At 43.3% G+C, this 19369-nt stretch overlaps 2 protein-coding genes across 8 annotated transcripts in view; one reads left to right on the top strand and one right to left on the bottom strand.

Moving 5' to 3' along the window:
* Nucleotides 1–5372: 5372 nt before the first annotated feature.
* Nucleotides 5373–16406, top strand: PIGH (phosphatidylinositol glycan anchor biosynthesis class H). Its single transcript, XM_001136096.8, has 4 exons — nucleotides 5373–5665; nucleotides 11750–11959; nucleotides 12990–13073; nucleotides 15539–16406. Exons 1-4 carry the CDS (start codon nucleotides 5486–5488, stop codon nucleotides 15629–15631), a joined length of 567 nt encoding a protein of 188 aa, XP_001136096.2. The 5' UTR covers nucleotides 5373–5485; the 3' UTR covers nucleotides 15632–16406.
* The window catches only part of PLEKHH1 (pleckstrin homology, MyTH4 and FERM domain containing H1), a 65531-nt gene continuing 53051 nt past the window's right edge, over nucleotides 6890–19369 (bottom strand). For 5 of the 7 annotated variants that reach the window (XM_016926941.4, XM_016926943.4, XM_054666041.2 and 2 more), the window contains one exon: nucleotides 16098–18647. In XM_016926941.4, coding sequence (XP_016782430.2) covers nucleotides 18486–18647 — 162 coding nt within the window. In that variant the 3' untranslated portion in view covers nucleotides 16098–18485. Of the gene's footprint in view, nucleotides 6961–16097; nucleotides 18648–19369 lie in introns of those variants that run through there. The other 2 variants (XR_008539026.2, XR_001709436.3) reach the window with 2 other exon arrangements.

The following is a 19369-nucleotide window of genomic DNA, read 5'->3' as shown; positions in this document are numbered from 1 at the left end:
AAATTTATTTAATATAAATTTTATATGACATAGGAGCTTTTGTAAAGAGGAAATACTTAGGTGGCAGGATTATGGATGTATTTTGTTTTATAAAATTTAAATTTGATGTTAGGTAAATACCAAACACATCTTACTAAAAAGAGAGTGGCAAGGCTGGGTACAATAGCTCATGCCTGTAAGCCCAGCACTTTGGGAGGCCAAGGTGGGAGAATACCTTGAGCCCAGGAATTTGAAGTTATAGTGAGCTGATATTTGTGCCAATGGACTCTAGCCTGGGTGACAGAGTGAGATGCTGTCTCTAAAAATAAATAAATAAAAAGGGAGAGTTAATAAATTTTTTAATGTACATCATTTATGAGAATATCAGAAAACATCAAATACCTACAAATGAGGTCTAATGAAAGATGTGCAAATAATTGTTAAGCATTGCTGAGAGAAATTAGAGAAGACTTCAATAAATGGAGAGATGCCAGGTTCATGGATTGGAACATGCGGCATAGTTAAGATGTCAATTCTCCCTTAGATTGATTGATAGATTCAGTACAATCCAAGCAAAATTTTTGGTGAAAATACAAAAACCCCATAATAGCCAATACAATTTTGAAGAAAAGGTATAAAATTGAAAGACTTAACAGTATGAGAAATCAAGACCTACTGTAGAGCTACAGTAATTGAGACAGGTTGCTATTAGCACAAGGGAAGACAAAATAGAACATCAGAACATAATAGAGAGTGTGGAAATAGACCGAGAAATTTGTGGTCACCTATTTACAACAAAGGCACTATCTCAATTAGGGGGGAAGGGTAGTCTTTTCAACACATGCTGCTGGGAAACAAAATGACCCTTAACCTCTACAAACAAAAATTAGTTCAAAATGGATCATTGGCTTAAATATGAAAGGTAAAATAATTAAGCTTCTAGGAAAAAAAAGATAGGCAAAGTTTTTTGTTGTTGTTGTTGTTGTTTTGTTTGTTTTGTCTTGCTCTGTTACCCAGGCTGGAATGCAGTGGCTTGATCACAGCTTTTTGTAGCCTCCTACAGTAAGCTGGGCTTACTGGGCTCAAGCAACCCTTCTGCCTCAGCCTCCCTAGTACCTAGTAGCTGTGCCACCATGCCCAGCTTTTTGTTTTTTGTTTTTTGTTTGGTAGAGTCAGAGTCTCGCTATGTTGCCCAGCATGTTCTGGAACTCCTGAGCTCAAACGATCTTCCTGGCTCAGCCTCTCAAAAGTGCTGGGATTATAGGCATGAGCCACCATGCCCGCAAGACAGGCAAAGCTTCCTAAACAGGACAAAATATTATACAACACTAGCCATAAAAGACAAGATTGATAAATTGGACTTTATGAAAATTAAAACCTCTGTTCATCAAAAGACACCATTAGAGTATGGAAAAGTAAGTCACAGACTGTTTTACTGCTGGGAGGATATACCTCAATTAAAACATTTCCTTAAATGGACAGATGAGGAGACTTCTATTTCTGAAAGATGGAACAGACATTCTTTGCCTATCCATCCCAGTAAGAAAGCTAAAACCTTTGCGCCTGTAATCCCAGCTACTTGGGAGGCTGAGGCACAAGAATCGCTTGAACCCAGGAGGTGGAAGTTGCAGTGAGTAGAGATTGTGCTACTGCACTCTTGCCTAGGCGACAGAGCGAGACTGTCTCAAAAAAAACAAAAAACAAAAAACAAGGGCAGGGCTGGGAGCGGTGGCTCACGCCTGTAATCCCAGCACTTTGAGAGGTTGAGGCGGGCAGATCACCTGAGGTCAAGAGTTTGAGACCAGCCTGACCAACATGGAGAAACCCCATCTCTACTAAAAATACAAAATTAGCTGGGCATGGTGGCGCATGCCTGTAATCCCAGCTACTTGGGAGGCTGACCTCAGCAGGAGAATCGCTTGAACCTGGAATGCGGAGGTTGTGGTGAGCCAAGATTGTGCCATTGCACTCCAGCCTGGGTAACAAGAGCAAAACTGCGTCTCAAACAAACAAACAACCCACAAAGCAGTAATAAGGATTTTAGTGACTGGGTGCAGTGGCTCATGCCTGCAATCCCAGCACTTTAGGAGGCCAAGGCAACAGGAACGCTTCAACCCAGGCATTCAAGGTCACAATGAGTTATGATTATACCACTGCACTGCAGCCTGAGTAACAGAGCAACACCCTCTCTCTAAAAAGAAAAAGGATTTTAGAGATCTTAGACTACCACAGTATTTATTCCTAATAACTGAGTATTTTTAAAAAATTAAGTAAAGTACATTTGGCCTTTTTCTTTCTATAACTCTATAATTGTGAAACTTCTTAGCCTGCTGGGCATGGTGACTCATGCCTGTAATCCCAACTCTTTGGGAGGCTGAGGCCGAAGGATCACCTGAGCCTAGGAGTTTGAAAATAGCCTGGGAAACATAGTGAGATGCCATTTCTACAAAATATGCAAAAATTAGCCTGATGTGGTAGAGTGTGCCTGTAGCCCTAGATACTTGAGGGGCTGAGGTGGGAGGATCTCTTTAGCCCAGGAAGTTGAGACTGCAGTGAGCCATGACCGTACCACTGCTGCACTCCGCTTTCGGTGACAGAGCAAGACCTTGCCTCAAACAAAACAAAACAAAACAAAACAAAACAAACCAGAAAGAAAGAAAAAGAAAAGAAACTTCTTAGCCTGTACAGGTACCTTTTGTATTGTAGACCCTCTGGAAGTTTGGCGAAATGAATGGACCCTTTATTATAATAATGCTTTAAAATGTATAAATACATAGGACTTCTAAGAAAATCAACTAAATTAAAATATGGTTATCAAAATATTTTAAAAATGTGTTACAGTGATATGTTTCTCTTTATTGACACATTAAATAATAATAGCTAGTGATGGGTTTAATAATTACTGCAATTTTGAAGTAGCAATGACTAGAAATGACATTTTGAAACAATTCTTGTGAAAAGAAAATATCTGTGATTTCTGTCAGTGACAAAAATCACAAGCTCTACTAATACTAGTTTGTTGCCCATATTCATAATCAAAAGAAATGTTAAATTTTAATTAGAAGTTAATGAAACTAAAAATGAAGCACTGATTCTATCCGTGGAGCCCAAGTTAAGAACTCCAGGACTACAGGCTTCCCCAAAACATTAACAGTACTTATCTCTGAGTGATGGAAATATGGGTGGTTTACATTTTTTTCTTTTCTGTATTTTTCAAATTTTCCACAATAAGCAAATATCATTTTTATAATTATAAAACACATGATATATGCAATAGTAAAAGGGGTGATATGATTCGGCTCTCTGTGCCTACCCAAATCTCATGTCAAATTGTAATCTCCACTTGTTAGGGGAGGGACCCAGTGGGAGGTGATTGGATCATGGGGACGGATTTCCCCCATGCTGGTCTCGTGATGCTGAGTGAGTTCTCTCACGAGATCTGACGGTTTAAAAATGTGGCACTTCCCCACTCCCCTCCTGCTGCCATGTAAGACATGCCTGGCTTCCCCTTTGCCTTCCACCATTATTATAAGTTTCCTGAGGCCTTGCCAGCCATGTGGAACTGTGAGTCAATAAACCTCTTTTCTTTATAAATTACCGAGTCTCAGGTAGTTCTTTATAGCAGTGTGAAAACGGACTAATAAAAGGAGTGTATTAATTGTCAGATTCGGGGCACAGAAATAAAACTAGAAAAATAAAGAAGTGCTTGAAGAAATCCTTTAGGAAAAAAGAAAGGGAAACAAAATTCTGAATGAAGATGAAGAAACGGAACCTTTCATCAGAGAGACTTAAAGCTGGTGAGACCTTTATGCCATGGATCTTTTTTTTTTTAAATTAATATAGACATAGTCTTGCTCTGTTGCCCAGGCTGGTCTTGAACTCCTAAATTCAAGTGATTCTCCTGCCTCAGCCACCCGAACAGCTGGGATTACAGGCATGCTCCACCATGCCCAGCTAATTTTTTTGTATTTTTAGTAGAGATGGTTTCACCATGTTGGCCAGGCTGATCTTGAACTCCTGACCCAAGTGATCTGCCCTCCTCAGCCTCCCAAAGTGCTGAGATTACAGGCATGTGCCACCGTGCCCAGCCCATCACAAGTGTTTTGACAGTCCACATAGCCACTCCTGGGCCACATCAGAAGTAAAAATGGAACTCATAGGCCACTATTACTCATGAGTTTAGTAATTTTATTATCCATTTCTTGTGCATCTCCCGCTCCTGCTTAATTCCCAGCCAGGTCTTGCCTGTCTACCACGGTCCAAGCAGTCATTTGGGAGAGAGAACTCCCAGGCAGTGAAATCCAAACTCCTTACCAGACCCTACAAGACCCTCTTGGATCTGACCCCTACCTACCTCCCCAACTTCCAACTGTTTTCCCCACACACCAACCTTTCTCGCCTTTTGATTATTTCATTAAGCCAAGCTTGTTCCAACTTCGAGGGGTTTGCCTTTCCTGGTCTTTCTTTCTGGCAAATTCCTCCTCCAGAGCTCCTTCAGTCCTGTCTGGCTCGTCACCCTTGTAACTCAGTGTCCTCTTACTTAGAGACTTCCCCTGACTGCCCTATGTAAAGTCCTCAGTCCATCCCTGCCAGTCAGCATAGTATTGCCAACGATACTCTCTTATTTCCATATTGTCTCCTACTAGAAAGGAAGCTGCTCGAGGGCAGAGACTGTCATCAACATCGTTCACTGCTGCATCCTCAGCACCTCAAACTACCCGGCACAGGAAAAGAGTAAGTGAAATGAATACCCGTGGGCTCTCCTTGCGGCTCACCCTGGCTTAGAGAAATCGGCTTGCCAAGCAAAAGCATGATTAAAACTGTGGGTTTGGGCTGGGTGCGGTGGCTCACGCCTGTAATCCCAGCACTTTGGGAGGCCGAGGCGGGCGAATCACCTGAGGTCAGGAGTTTGAGACCAACCTGGCCAACATGGTGAAACCTGTCTCTACTAAATATACAAAAATCAGCAGGGCGTGGTGGCGCGCGCCTGTAATCCCAGCTACTCAGGAGGCTTAGGCAGGAGAATCGCTTGAACCCGGGGGAAGCAGGTTGCAGTGAGCCGACGTCGCGCCATTCCGTCTCAAAACAAAAACAAACTGTGGGTTTGTTTTGAGACAGGGTCTTGCTCTCTCGCACAGGCTAGAGAGCAGTGGCATGATCTCCGCTCACTGCAACCTCGACCTCCCAGGCTCAAGCGATCCTCCCGCCTTGGCCTCCCAGTGCTGGACTACAGGCGTGAGTCAACGCGCCCGGTCTAAAAACGATTTTAATCTTTCCACCGAACTATTGCCCCGACGAGGTTTGTTCGAAGACAGTCAAGGCCGGCCCGGAAGAACGCACAACCATCAGCCCCCAGCAGAGCTCTCGGCGCGCAACTGAGGCTGCGCAGGCTTAGGGCGGGGCGTGGTGACGCGGCTGCCGGAAGCGGGTCTGGAGCTGGCGAGACGGCCAGGGCCGGCGAGCGCGGTGCAGCGCCGCGCGGTGCGGGCGGCCGGGTGGGGGCGTCATGGAGGATGAGCGGAGCTTTTCGGATATCTGCGGCGGCCGCCTGGCGCTGCAGCGCCGCTACTACTCCCCGTCCTGCCGGGAATTCTGCCTCAGCTGCCCTCGGCTCTCGCTGCGTTCGCTCACCGCTGTCACCTGCACGGTGTGGCTGGCGGCCTACGGACTCTTCACCCTCTGCGAGGTAATGGCAAGTCGGCCCCTCCCCGCGCTCGAAGGAGGGGGTTCGGCTTTGGGAGGGTCTTTGGGGTCTTTGGTCGAGCCCGGACCTCTGGTCGGCCCCTCCTACAGTGATGGGACAGGAGGGCGGGAACTCACGGGTTCTGGGGACGATATTCCGCTGCTGGACAGCTCTTTAAATGACGTTTAGTGAAATGTGTGCTCCTGGACAGTACATTCCCCTTCCGTGGCTGTGCTCTGCTCGGTGGGTTCACTCAGCATACATTTAGTTCTTGCGCGACGGCCTAAAACTTTAACTTCCATGTGTTCTATGTAGTATAGGCGCGCAGTAATTTAATTCCAAGAGTTCAAGGAACTACTAAGTGGGTCTTCCTCGTCCATCCCTTCTGCTCCTCAAAGTAGTACTGCTAACAATACTTTACGTAGACTTCCACAAACTGTCTTTGCCTCCACAAGTGTGTCTGTTTATCTGTGTGTATAGATAGAGTGTTATAGTTCTTCCTAATCTCTGTTTTTCAAGGCAGTTTTTTAACCCTCCCTCCTCCCAAACCCTTCCCCAATTTCAAGTACTTTCTAAAGGTTTATGAAATTTTGGACGTGTGTGATAGCTGTGCTCAATTTCCAGATTCATTCCTGTTTTCTCTGAGCCTCAATTTTCTACATCTCTAAAATAGAACTCATGCCTGCCATACCAGCTTCATGATATTGTGAGGGTTAAATGCAGTAACTTTGTGACAGCTCTCAAATAAAAAGAATTATCCTAATTTTCAGGATAAGTTCTAGTTTCATATGTAGTGCCTGAATTGAATGTATTATCCCAGAAGCGATCTAATCAGAGCTAAGTACAGCAGGGCTATTTATTTTTGTAACTTGGATATTGTTTCCATTACTGCATCCATTCGCTTTTTTGCTGTCAAAGCGTGTTTCAGAGCATGGTAATTTAGCATAGAAATATGCAGAATTAAGACTGCCCTAATTGCAGGAAACTGTCTAACTGTATCTAAACCGTATGTTTGTTCAGGCAAAACACTGTACCTCACGCCTGTAATCCCAGCACTTTGGGAAGCTGAGGCGGGCGGATCACTTGAGGTCTGGAGTTGGAGACCAGCCTGGCCAACATGGTGAAACCACGTCTCTACGAAAAATTCAAACATTAGCTGGGTGTGGTGGTGCACGCTTGTAGTCTCAGCTACTCGGAAGGCTGAGGCGAGAGAATCGCTTGAACCTGGGAGGTGGAGGTAGCAGTGAGCCGAGATCACGCCACTGCACTCCAGCCTGGGAAACAGAGGGAGACTCCGTCTAAAAAAAAAAAAAAAAAAAAAAAAGTTTGTTCATAAGTCAGTTAAAATGATGATTAAGTTGACTTGATAGCCCCCCTAAAATTTAATTTATTGTATAGTTGAATTTTAGTACTAGCCTGAGTTCTTATAGTCTATGTATGTGGTCATGTGAGGAGGAGGAAATAGATATTTATTAAATGCCCACTGACTGCCAGATGCTTTACTGAATTCCTTACTTTAGCCTTAGAACGAAGGAAACCAAGGCTCACAAAGAGCAATGACTTATCCAAAGTCTCAAAGCATAAATGGCAGATCTGGGCTTCAAACCAAGGGCTTTCTGACTCTGAGACCCTTTCTTTTCCTTTATACCATTGTATAGCTGATCTTAGGCAAAATTTAAAAACAAAAGCCTGCTTTTATGCCAGGTCCCTTCTGTACTGATCTCTCTCATGCCGGTGTACTCTGCTTACCCCCATCAAGTACCCGAGGAATCAGTGACTGCATCTTCCTTTAAACTCTACTGCAACACTTTCTAAGGGCTCTGTGTGCCAAAATTTCTTACCTTTCCTATTCAGAACTGTTTATGAGAGTAATGAATATCTGGAATGATAAGAAATCTGATTGAAGGAATTCATTCAAACATACAGCTTAACCCCAACCCAAATTAATATTGAATTGTTTGAATTCTACACAGAAAAATGAAGTTGAAAAAAATGCAGATAGTAGGGCACGGATTGCTTTTATTGGAAAGCTGACATGGATCAAATCCTTAAGGATTTATTGTTCTTCATCCCTTCATTCCTTCTTGTTTTTGAGTTCACAGTTCTATTAAAGTTCCAGGTTGTTCCCTTGTTTATTCCAACCTGGAATGTTCTTCACCCTTCCCTTTCAACTAATTATATTGGTCACTAACCACCACTTCCCCTACACCAATTAAATCCTGTTTCCTTGGATGTGATGGGATATTCTTGTGTGCTTTAATGTCTTTTTCTTTTTTTTTTTAAACTTTTCTTTTGGCACTTATAGTCAGTATCAGAGTATCCTCCAGAATATTTTCTATGTATTAATCTTGCCTTTAATAAATCTGTAAGGGTCAGGACTGAATTGTATTCCTCTCCATTCTTCTTAATGCTTATTCAATGCAATTAATTAACTCAAAATTAGATCTTTCTGGATCATCAGAGACCCAGTACTGAATCCTCCATTCATCAATCAACAAATAATTATCTAGCACAGAGATAAGCAAACTTTTTTTTTTTTTTGAGACAGGTTTCTTTGTTTTTTTTGAGACAGGTTCTCACTCTGTTGCCCAGGCTGGAGTGTAGTGGTGTGAATACCCCTCACTGCAGCCTCAGTCTCCTGGACTCAAGCGATCCTCTTATCTCAGCCTCCTGAGTAGCTGGGACTACAGGCATGTGCCACCACACCTGGCTAATTTTTGTATTTTTTGTAGAGATAGGGTCTCACTAGGTTGCCCAGGCTGGTCTTGAACTCCTGGCCTCAAGCGATCCCCCCATGTTGGCCTCCCAAAGTGTTGGGATTATAGGCATGAGCCACCATGCCTGGCCCAAACATTTTCATTAAAAGACTAGATAGTAAATATAGCAGGTTCTGTGGGGTCTGTCTCATAATATTCTTTTCTTTCTTTCTACAACCCTGTAAAAACTTAAAAATCATTCTTTGCTTGAGATGGGCCAGACAAAACCAGACCACAGGCCCAAATAGTTTACAGATCCCTGATCTAACACTGTGGGTTAACTATGAAAAAGTAGAAAGAGACCATCAAAGAAAACCAGAGCTAGTGAGTAGTTGAAGTGGTACAAAAACCAGATGTTATTCAGGAACTATTACAGTAGGGGAAAAGAGACTTCAGTATAGAATTCCAAATTTCCTCAGTTCCGAATATAGCATGGACAAGTAGAGATTTATAGCCAAGGAGCAAGGTGGGAGTCAGTGGATGGAAAATTACCCAAAGGAAACATCAGGGGCAAGGTGGGATTCTGGCTAAATTGACTTGACAGGATTCTTGCTGAAGGCATGCCAGGCTGATCAAATACCAAGGGTGGGAGTTCTTTCTAAACTGATTCAGCAAGATTCTTGCTACAACTGGGTGGGTAGTGCAGGCCCAACAAAGATGTCAAGGTCAGGGCCTAGACAGCTTAGAGGAACCTGACTAGAAGTAGATAAAGGAGGGCGTCTTGTCAGTGCAAAGAATAATAAGACACTTCCTGCCCTCAAGGAATGCAGTCCAAAATTACAAAATTTCTTTGATTCTAGGTCATCAATAATTTTTTTCCTGTGCCAGTCTTCTAAATCATAGCTTTGCTGGGTGCGGTGGCTCACACCTGTAATCCCAGCACTTTGGGAGGCTGAGGCGGGTGGATTGCCTGAGGTCAGGAGTTCGAGACCAGCCAGGCCAACATAGTGAAACCCCATCTCTACTAAAAAAAAAAAAAAAAAAAAAATTAGTTGCGCGTGGTGGCGGGTGCCTGTAATCCCAGCTACTAGGGAGGCTGAGGCAGGAGAATCACTTGAACCCGGGAGGTGGAGGTTGCAGTGAACCGAGATCACACCATTGCACTCCAGCCAGGGAAACGAGTGAAATTCTGTCTCGAATCAATGAATGAATGCAAGCTTCTGGGAAAAAAGATAAAACAATGCCACATGAAAGAAACACACACCAATAGGAAAACACATTTTAACTTCAGAAATGTTAAAGATTATACATTTGTCTTAGAATCAAGGGAATAAATAATAGACACCATTTTTTGAGCCCTTAACACATCACTTAGTCAACTGTAAGTAACACAGAACAACTAAAATAGCCTTAAGAGATAAGGACCTTTTCTATTAACAAGAAGTCATGAGGTAGGAGGGCTCCAGAGTTCACATGGAGACTCATTTGATTCCGGCTCTTGTCATCTTACTGCTGACACCCTTAGTGTGCCCTACTTGTCCTCCACCTGGTCCTCCAAGTGCAGAAACTGCACTTCCACCCTTAGCGTCCTCTAGTTGTCCTCTACTAGCTCTCCACTGGGTCTGGCAGAGGCCATAGTAGTTCCAGGTATCTAAACCTCATGATGAAGGGAACGTCTCTTCTGCAGATTTTTAAAGATAAACTCAAGTTTTCCAGAAGCCCCTCCAGCAGATCTCCCCTCACATTTCATTGGCCACAGTTGTGTCACATACCCATTTTTAAAGCAGTCATTGGCAGAAGGAGTGGGAACCAATCATGATTCACTCACTGTTCAATTGGGGCTGGTGGGTGGCTGTTTATTAGGCAAGCCCTAGTATCTGCTACACTGTGCTAAGCACTTTATAATTGTTCAGTCTATGATTTTGCACTATATACAGATGGTTCCCAACTTACGATGGTTTGACTTAGGATTTTTTTGACTTTAGGATGATGCGGAAACAATACAAAGTCAGTAGGAACGGTACTTCAAGTAGGAACGGTACTTCAAGTACCCATACAAACATTGTTTTTCACTTTAAGTATAGCATTGAATAAATTATATGAGATTTACCACACGTTACTATAAAATCAGGTTTTGTGTTACATGATTTGCCCAACTGTAGGCTAATGTAAGTGTTCTTTTTTTTTTTTTTTTTTTTTTTTTTTGAGACGGAGTCTCGCTCTGTCACCCAGGCTGGAGTGCAGTGGCGCGATCTCGGCTCACTGCAAGCTCCGCCTCCCGGGTTCACGCCATTCTCCTGCCTCAGCCTCCCGAGTAGCTGGGACTACAGGTGCCTGCCACTACACCTGGCTAACTTTTTGTATTTTTAGTAGAGACGGGGTTTCACCGTGGTCTCGATCTCCTGACCTCGTGATCCGCCCGCCTCGGCCTCCCAAAGTGCTGGGATTACAGGCGTGAGCCACCGCTCCCGGCCTAATGTAAATGTTCTGAGCGCAAAGGTAGGCTAGGCTAAGCTCTGATGCTTGATAGGTATATTAAATGCATTTTTTAATTTTAATTTTTTATTCGAGTGCTAGAACTAAATATTAAATGCATTTTCATCTTATAATGGGTTTATCAGGACATAACTCCCTCCTGTATTCTGCTGAGGGAGTGTGAAAGGAAAAGATTTGGGGTCCTTTTTTTTTTGAGTTCTCTCACTCTGTCATCAGGCTGGAGTGCAGTGGTGCGATCTCGGCTCACTGCAACCTCCACCTCCGCCTCCGCCTCCCAGGTTCAAGCGATTCTCCTGCCTCAGCCTCCAGAGTAGCTGGGACTAGAGGTGCGTGCCAACACGCCCAGCTACTTTTTGTATTTTTAGTAGTGATGGGGTTTCACCATGTTGGCCAGGATGGTCTCGATCTCTTGACCTTGTGATCCACCTGCCTTGGCCTCCCAAAGTGCTAGGAGTACAGGCGTGAGCCACCTCACTCGGCTGGGTCCTTTCTATTTTTAGAGACAGTGTCTTATTCTGGTACCCAAGCTAGAGTGCAGTTCTATGATCATAGCTCACTGCAGCCTCGAACTCCTGGGCTCAAACGATCCTCCTGCCTCAGCCTCCCTAGTAGCTGGAATTACAGGTGCAAGCTACTGCGTTCAGCTGATTTAGGCCCTAAAGTTGGAATTTTGGAAGAAAAATTTCTGAGATTGCTGTGATGGACATTTTGCTGATGGAGGTTTCCCCTAGACCTATCCATTTGTTGTCTGGATCTGTTTCACTGTATACTTTCATAGCACCTTAGAACCCAAATAAAAGCAATTTCCTTTTCCTCCATGCATGTTCCCCTCATTGCCTGGAGTTGACTGGTACCGCTTGGTAATCTTACTGCCTGTGTCTGGCTCTCTCTTCAGAACAGCATGATCCTCTCTGCTGCCATCTTCATCACCCTCTTAGGTCTGCTTGGTTATCTCCATTTTGTGAAGATTGATCAGGAGACTCTGTTAATCATTGATTCCCTTGGCATTCAGATGACTTCATCTTATGCTTCAGGCAAAGAAAGCACTACCTTCATAGAAATGGGCAAGGTCAAGGATATTGTCATCAATGAGGCCATTTACATGGTAAGTGTTTAAAAGGTAAGTATTACAGGCCTCTCTGGAGGAGGTAGCCAGCCCATGGGATGTTCTCAGATTTAAACTAAAACCCTAAAAGTGAGACTTATATTTAAAAGGTAAATCTCTTTATTTTTAAAGAGATGCAGCAGGTTTTCATGGATAGGGAATTAGCATTTCAACTTTATCTTCAAGACCAACTTCAAAATTATCACTGGCATTTTTTCCTTCTCTTTCTATCTTTTTTCTTTTTTTTTTTTGAGACAGGGTCTCACTCTGTTGCCCAGGCTGGAGTGCAGTGGCTCGATCACAGCTCACTGCAGCCTCAACTTCCCAGGCTCAAGCCATTCTCCCACCTCAGCCTCCTGAGTAGCTGGGACTACAGGCATGCACCACCATGCTTGGCTCGTTTTTTCTATTTTTTGCAGAGATGCAGTCTCACTATGTTGCCTAGGCTGGTCTTGAATTCCTGGGCTCAAGCCATCCTCCTGCTGTGGCCTCCCCAAGTGTTCAGTTTACAGGTTTGAGCCACTACGCCTGGCCCTGTCTTTTTTCATTTAAAGAATGAGAATATACTTTTCTTCCACTTCAAAAGCTATCAAGTGTTCTACTACTTAACCATTTGTGAAAAAGTGTTGAGCCTTCCCTTAGAAAAATAGAATGTGGCCAGGTGTGGTGGCTCACGCCTGTAATCCCAGCACTTTGGGAGGCCAAGGCGGGCGGATCACCTAAGGTCGGGAGTTCCAGACCAGCCTGACCAACATGGTGAAACCCCATCTCTACTAAAAATACAAAAAATTAGCCGGGCATGGTGGCGAGCACCTGTAATCCCAGCTACTTGGGAGGCTGAGGCAGGAGAATCGCTTGAACCTGGGAGGCAGAGGTTGCAGTGAGCCGAGATTGCGCCACTGCACTCCAGCTTGGGCAACAGAGAGAGACTCTGTCTCAAAAAAAATAAATAAATAAATAAAGGAAAAAGAAAAAAAGAATGCAAAATGAGTTTCACTTAGACTTTGCTATTTGATTTATTTTCTTACAGCAGAAGGTGATTTACTACCTCTGCATCTTATTGAAAGATCCAGTGGAACCACATGGGATATCCCAAGTAGTACCCGTCTTCCAGGTGAGCATAGAACACTTTTACCATTCTCCAATTACTCCTCAACCTTTTCATTAGGAATGTAAATTCCTTTTGTCAGAGTATTGGAAGATACCTGACAGCTGTTTTGAGTGATAATTAGGATTTCAGTTATTTAAGAAGTTCCTCTCTGAGGCAAATATAGTCCTTAAAAATATTTATGCACATTTTATTTTATTTTAGAGACAGAGTCTCACTTTGTCACCTAGGCTGGAGTGCAGTGACAGTCACCACTCATTGCAGCCTCCACCTCCCAGGCTCAAGAAATCCTCCTGCCTCAGCCTGCTGAGAACTTGGGACTACAGGTGTGCACCACCTCGCCTGGCTAATTTTTTTTTTTATTTTTAGTAGAGATGAGGTCTTGCCATGTTGCCTAGGCTGATCTTGAACTCCTGAGTTCAAGCAATTCTCCTGCCTCAGCCTCCCAAAGTGTTGGGATTACAAGCATGAGCCAGCATACCTGGCCTCATGCACATTTTAAAGAACACAATCAAATATATAGCAACTTCTGCCTATAAATCACCATTCATCTACTTCGACTCTGTCTACTACTGTACACTTTTTTTAGATAGAGGTAATTGATCTCACATTGTACACTATTGTGTGTCTTGCTTTGTAAATAATTTAATATGTATGTATCCTACAAAGGCCATTATATTTATTATTTTAAATAATTGTATAATATATTGAAATATCAGTTTATTTAGCCACTCTTGCCAGCTTTTAAAATCATGCCTGGGTTTTTTTGTTTTGCTCTTACAAAAAAAAAAAAAAACACTTATCAGCTGGTGCAGTGGCTCATGCCTGTAATCCCAACACTTTGGGGGAGGCTGAGGCAGGCAGATCACTTGAGCTCAGGAGTTCGAGACCAGCCTGGGCAACATGGTAAAACCCCCATCTCTACAAAAAATACCAAAATTAGCTGAGCATGGTGGTGCACATCTGTGGTCCCAGCTACTCGGGAAGCTGAGGTGGGAGGATTGCTTGAGCCCAGGAGGTCAAGGCTGCAGTGAGCTTTGATCATGGCACTGTATTCAGCCTGGGTGACAAGAGACCCCATCTCAAAAAACAAAAATTATACAAACATAATAAATTACAAAATAATAAATTTAGAGGTAGGTATTTATGCATGTATTTATGTATACAGTTAACCCTGCCTCACTGACCTTTTTCACAAAGGATTTAAGATAAGCCAAAAATTATTTTGCATTGTAATTCAAAATTATTTTATTAAAGCTTATGAATAGTTTAATAGATTTCTAGTGTTTAAGATCGGGCTCCAGAGATTGGACAACTTTATCATACTTTGGGGATTTTGTACTTCTTTTTCTACCATCCTGGCTAATAGTGGATTTCGCTTTTTTAGCTTAATATGTAGGTAAAGGCATTAAATTTGTATCTCTTTAAATGATAGGCTTTTCATATTTCCTTGCATTACCTATCAGTATTTCCTCTTATTTTAAACTACCTATCTTCTCTATTAGTCAAGTAGAATCTGAATATTATGTATTTGTATCTATTTTTATATATTTTTAACAATTCTTTATATATTTTAGGTAGTGCACTTTTATTAAATATACTTTCACATATATTTTTTCCATTCTGTGGCTTTTCTTTTAATTTTGGTTATTACATTTCATTGTATAAAACATTTTTCAATATTTACATATTAAACTGCACTTCTTGTGTTTGAGGGCTGTTTTACAACTTGTGACATTTCTCAAAGGTCCATTTTGTTTTTCCTCTTGCTTATTCTTAGAGATGGAGTTCATGAAATTTAGACAGATTAAAAAGCTATCATTTGATCTCCCACCTCGCACAGTTCACAAGCTGGGCTGTAAGCCTAGCTGGGACTCTTTCCAGCAAGGTGTGCTGAGGCCTAAACTTCTTAACTCCATGAGCTCACTGCTGTGTCATTTATACCCCTTGATGTGGGTGAGAGATTGGAGTTGCATGTGGGCCTGGCACCATGGCTCAAGCCTGTAATCCCAGCACTTGGGGAAGCCGAGGTGGGCGGATCACTTAAGGCCAGGAGTTCAAGAGCAGCCTGGCCAATATGGTGAAACCCTGTCTCTACTAAAAATACAAAAATTAGTTGGGCATGGTGGTTCATGCCTGTAGTCCCAGCTACTTGGGAGGCTGAGGCACAAGAATCATTTGAACCCGGGATGCAGAGGTTTCAGTGAGCCGAGATTGTGCCAATGGGCGTGGTGGCGAGCACCTGTAATCCCAGCTACTCGGGAGGCTGAAGCAGGAGAATCACTTGAACCCGGGAGGCGGAGGTTGCAGTGAGCCGAGATTGCGCCACTGCACTCCAGCCTGGGCAACAGAGCAAAACTCTGTCTCAAAAAAAAAAAAAAAAAAAAAAATTTGCAAGTGGATGCAGCACCACTGCACTCCCTTATATTCTCACCTTGACTCCGCATTTATTTCTCCCCTTTGGAATTCAGAGTGCCAAGCCCCGGCTGGACTGCTTGATTGAAGTATACAGGAGCTGCCAGGAGATCCTGGCACACCAGAAAGCCACATCAACAAGCCCATGAGCCCCAGCGTTCAGAAGGCCAGCACTGTCTTCCATGGGAGATGACTCTTAAGCCATAGGGGCTGGTTTTCCGTACTCCAAACCATCAGGTGGACACAGTCCTAGGAACCATTATGGATGTAGTGCATCTTAAAGCCATAGAGCAGGTGACTGGAAATCTAACTCAGTATATTTCCGTGTATTATAATGTTTTCCTTGTAAGGTTTTGCCTACTTTACCAAAGGAGGGGAGACCTTAAGAATTTTGACACAGTACGTCAAAAGTAATGTCAGCAAAGAACACTTTCGGAAATTGCTAAGCATGTTCAGGTTTACTTTGTTGATGTTTGTGAAGCAAAACAATGGGAAACTGACATCAGATGTCTTGAGAAAGCTATATTTTCTAATAGTACCCCTTGTGTAAAGTTACGAAAAAAACAAGCCCTTCAGGTACTGTTTAGCAGGAAGAAATGTCCTACAAAAGACGAGTCTGTCAACCTAGTGCCTGTGTTCTGTACAGGGCTTATTTATTTACTGTTAATAAACAGATCTTCCAAAACACACAGTTACCTGGTTCACAGATAGCTGCTTTTTATTGACAAACAAGATCATAGTATTTCAGTCATGGTGTCAAGCACATTAATACTTTTCTGTTACTCAGCATTTTTTTTTTTTTATATCAGTTCAAAAGCTACTTTTGCCAAGAAGGATGAGACAAAAGGCCAGACAGAAATTGGACTTTGGTTTTCAGACATGGGACTCTCATGTTAACAAAGAATAAATAAGCAAATTATTGAATCCTTTGTTTCTAAGGCAGTTTCTTCTGTATAAGATTAATAAACTAAAGGGTTCCTGAAGGGTTGGGGAGGAGAGAGGGTGGGGGAAATAGATTGACCCCAAATTCAGTGTGAACACAGCTCCATTCTTGTTTACTCTTCCTTCGGACTCCTACTTTTCTTTTAAACTCTCTGGGTAGATAATGTTATCCTTATTGGCCTTAGAGATACCCAAGATATTATACAACCAGAGCTGTTATGTCTGTCACCAGCCCTGCAGGAATTATTCAGGAACCTGTGGTACATGTGACTTGTTCGAGGTAGAAATGTCTCAGCTAGATTCCCAAGTCCTGGGGTGAAAGGTGTGAACAGAAATGGCTGTAAAACTACTTGCCTTGCAAAGTCAAGTACATTTAAAAGAGGCAGAAACTTGGATGTGCTTCTTTTTTCATCATGCTTGTCAGTTTACGGGGTGAGAGAGGAGAAGCTTACAGCAGCTGAGGTGTTCAGATAAACTAGTTCTGGCCTCGCAGTTTTTGCTGTGCAAAAGATACACACATTGTTGGGGTTAAAGGCTTGGTTTTGGGTGCTACTGCTAAATATACAGTTTTCAGCACTTTACTGACACATAGTAAGGCTGCCTTAGAGCTAGGAAATAAAACTCAGTTTCCTAGATGTTGGAAAATCAGAGTATGAACTCTTTCATTTTGTTTTTGTTAGGGGAGGGTGTGTCTACACCCTGTCTAGAGGAGACTGTCTAGTCTCCTCTGCACTCAATCAGAAGGTCTGAATTGAGGGGGATTATGGTATTATCAGTAAGGCAAAAGATGAAAGAAACTTTTTTTTACCTGCTACTCTTAGGCTAGGGCAAATGTCACATATGTACCCTCACCCTCAAACTAATTCCCAGCAGAAGTTTGCCAGAAGTCTCAAGGAGCATATCCAGGCCCACATGCCTGAAATAGTCTTCTGTATTTCTGACTCATTTTTGGTGGTCTTACAGCAGCAAAAAGCAGAGTGCATTTGCTTGGTCTTTTACAAGAACAAGGAAACAAATGATGGCCCACTACAGTGAACACAGCCTTCACCAAGCGCTGTCCAGTCATTAAAATGAGACAGGGAGGGGTCAGATTGGACCTACCTCCTGCCCTTGCTTGCACATTGCGTGGTACTGGGTTTGGCCTAAAGTCCAGTGTGAGGAAAACAGCTTGAATCTTAGCAGGGATAGCATGTTATCCTGCAAAGACTGCCCCAGAAGGGGCTGTACCAATGCCTACATACCAATAATGGGGAAGAATGAGTCTATTCTTCTTTCTCCAACTCTGTCAGCACCTTTCCCATTTGGGAAAGGCAGCCCAGTTTAGTGAGTTCTAGGCTTCTGACAGAGTGTAGGAGAATTGGAAATTTTAGTCCTATCCTGTTTAGCGACGTTCACAAAACTTCAAGTATAAATAAGACCATATACAATATTAAAAAATTAGCGTCTGGGCTGGGCGATGGCTCATGCCTGTAATCCCAGCACTTTGGGAGGCCAAAGTGGGCAGATCACCTGAGGTCAGGAGTTCGAGACCAGCCTGGCCAACACGGTGAAACCCCATCTCTACTAAAAATACAAAAATTAGCCGGGCATGGTGGCGCACACCTGTAATCCCAGCTACTCCAAAGGCTGAGGCAGGAGAATTGCTTGAACCCTGTGGACTCCAGCCTGGGTGACATAGTGACAGTGTCCCCCGCCCCCCCAGAAAGAAAATTAGCTTCCTTGAGAGTACCAGTGCAGAAAGCCTTAACTTATAGCACTGATGCCCTCAGTAACAGTGGATCATCCCTGTCTATGTCTAGAATCAGGTAGCATCTGGAGTCATTATTCTTATGAAAAAAGGAATAAATGGTTTTAACACTGGGTCTGGATTTTAAAAAGTTGAGCCCTGAAACATTATAAGGCACCTAGAGAGTAAAGGCTTCACAGATACTAAAATACACATTTCACAGAACAAGAGTAGGCGGGGGCTGTTAGACCCGTCACAGTAGTATCATACCCTAGGATATATATCTCTAAATCCAGAGGCACTAGTGGTGGTGGGGAATCGGGTAGGAGAAATATTCACAGCAACGTTGGCCCCTTGGTAGCACAGGAAACAGAAGAAAAGAACTGTCGTCCATCCAGTTCCCACAGCTGGCAGGCTCCGGGTGGGTTGGTGGGGGGGTTCACAGTTGTAGTGCAATGGTTCATATAGCTGGCCATGATGAAGGTAGCTTCTGCAATCTAAGAGGAGGTCAGAGATGTGAAGGAATTGAACTAGCCTTGGCTTGAATCCTGGCTTTCTTACTTATTAGCTCTTATGCTGAGTTCCTGGGCCTCAGTTTATTTAATCTCTTAAAATACCCACCTGGGAGAAAATATCCAAAGGGAATCATAACTGTGCGGTTCAGAGGCCCAGTGGTGTGGGCTCCTGTTGGTCTGGAGATCCTCTGAGATGCACAGTGCCCTTCTGAGAAAAGGAGGCCCAGTGTTCTGCTCTGGTTAGCTCTACAACCAGGGAAGGGGCCTTCTTAAGAAAGGGATCTGGAGATCCTCCCCTTTAGCAGGGGTGGTATTAAAGGAGGAGTAGGTTTGGCAAACGCTAACTTTAGGATTAAAAAGGAGAACAAAGGGTTTCCAGTTAAATATCAGAACTTAGCCTTTGTAATTATTATTTTTGCTGGTCAACACTTCCTGTATTGAGTAGGAACAAAGTCATTCAAGCAAAAGAGGTCTTTTTGCGGTCTTCCCCACAACAAGGAAGAGGGAGCACTGTGGGACTGTCCCACTTTGTAGCTAATGTTGGGTCAGCAGAACCCAGGGGTAACATGCGAGCACCTTAAAGAGGAATCTGCCCTGCCTCGAGGCCTGCTGCAAGGAAGAGAAGAGCATGTAAGCACCCAACTGAGGACTGCATGATGCTGGGGCTTGAGAGAATAAAAAAGAAAAAGTGAAGAGCATAACAG

The sequence above is a fragment of the Pan troglodytes genome, chromosome 15 (genome assembly GCF_028858775.2).
Source record: "Pan troglodytes isolate AG18354 chromosome 15, NHGRI_mPanTro3-v2.0_pri, whole genome shotgun sequence".
Lineage (NCBI taxonomy): Eukaryota > Metazoa > Chordata > Mammalia > Primates > Hominidae > Pan > Pan troglodytes.
Note: the sequence above shows the minus strand (reverse complement) of the source record. Positions and strands in the feature narration are given on the sequence as shown.

Excerpts from the sequence above, each read along its gene's own strand:
- PIGH (XM_001136096.8), top strand. The coding sequence starts at position 5,486 with ATGGAGGATGAGCGGAGCTTTTCGGATATCTGCGGCGGCCGCCTGGCG. Across the intron at positions 11,960-12,989 it reads TCAATGAGGCCATTTACATG|CAGAAGGTGATTTACTACCT; the intron begins GTAAGTGTTTAA and ends ATTTTCTTACAG. Across the intron at positions 13,074-15,538 it reads AAGTAGTACCCGTCTTCCAG|AGTGCCAAGCCCCGGCTGGA; the intron begins GTGAGCATAGAA and ends TTTGGAATTCAG.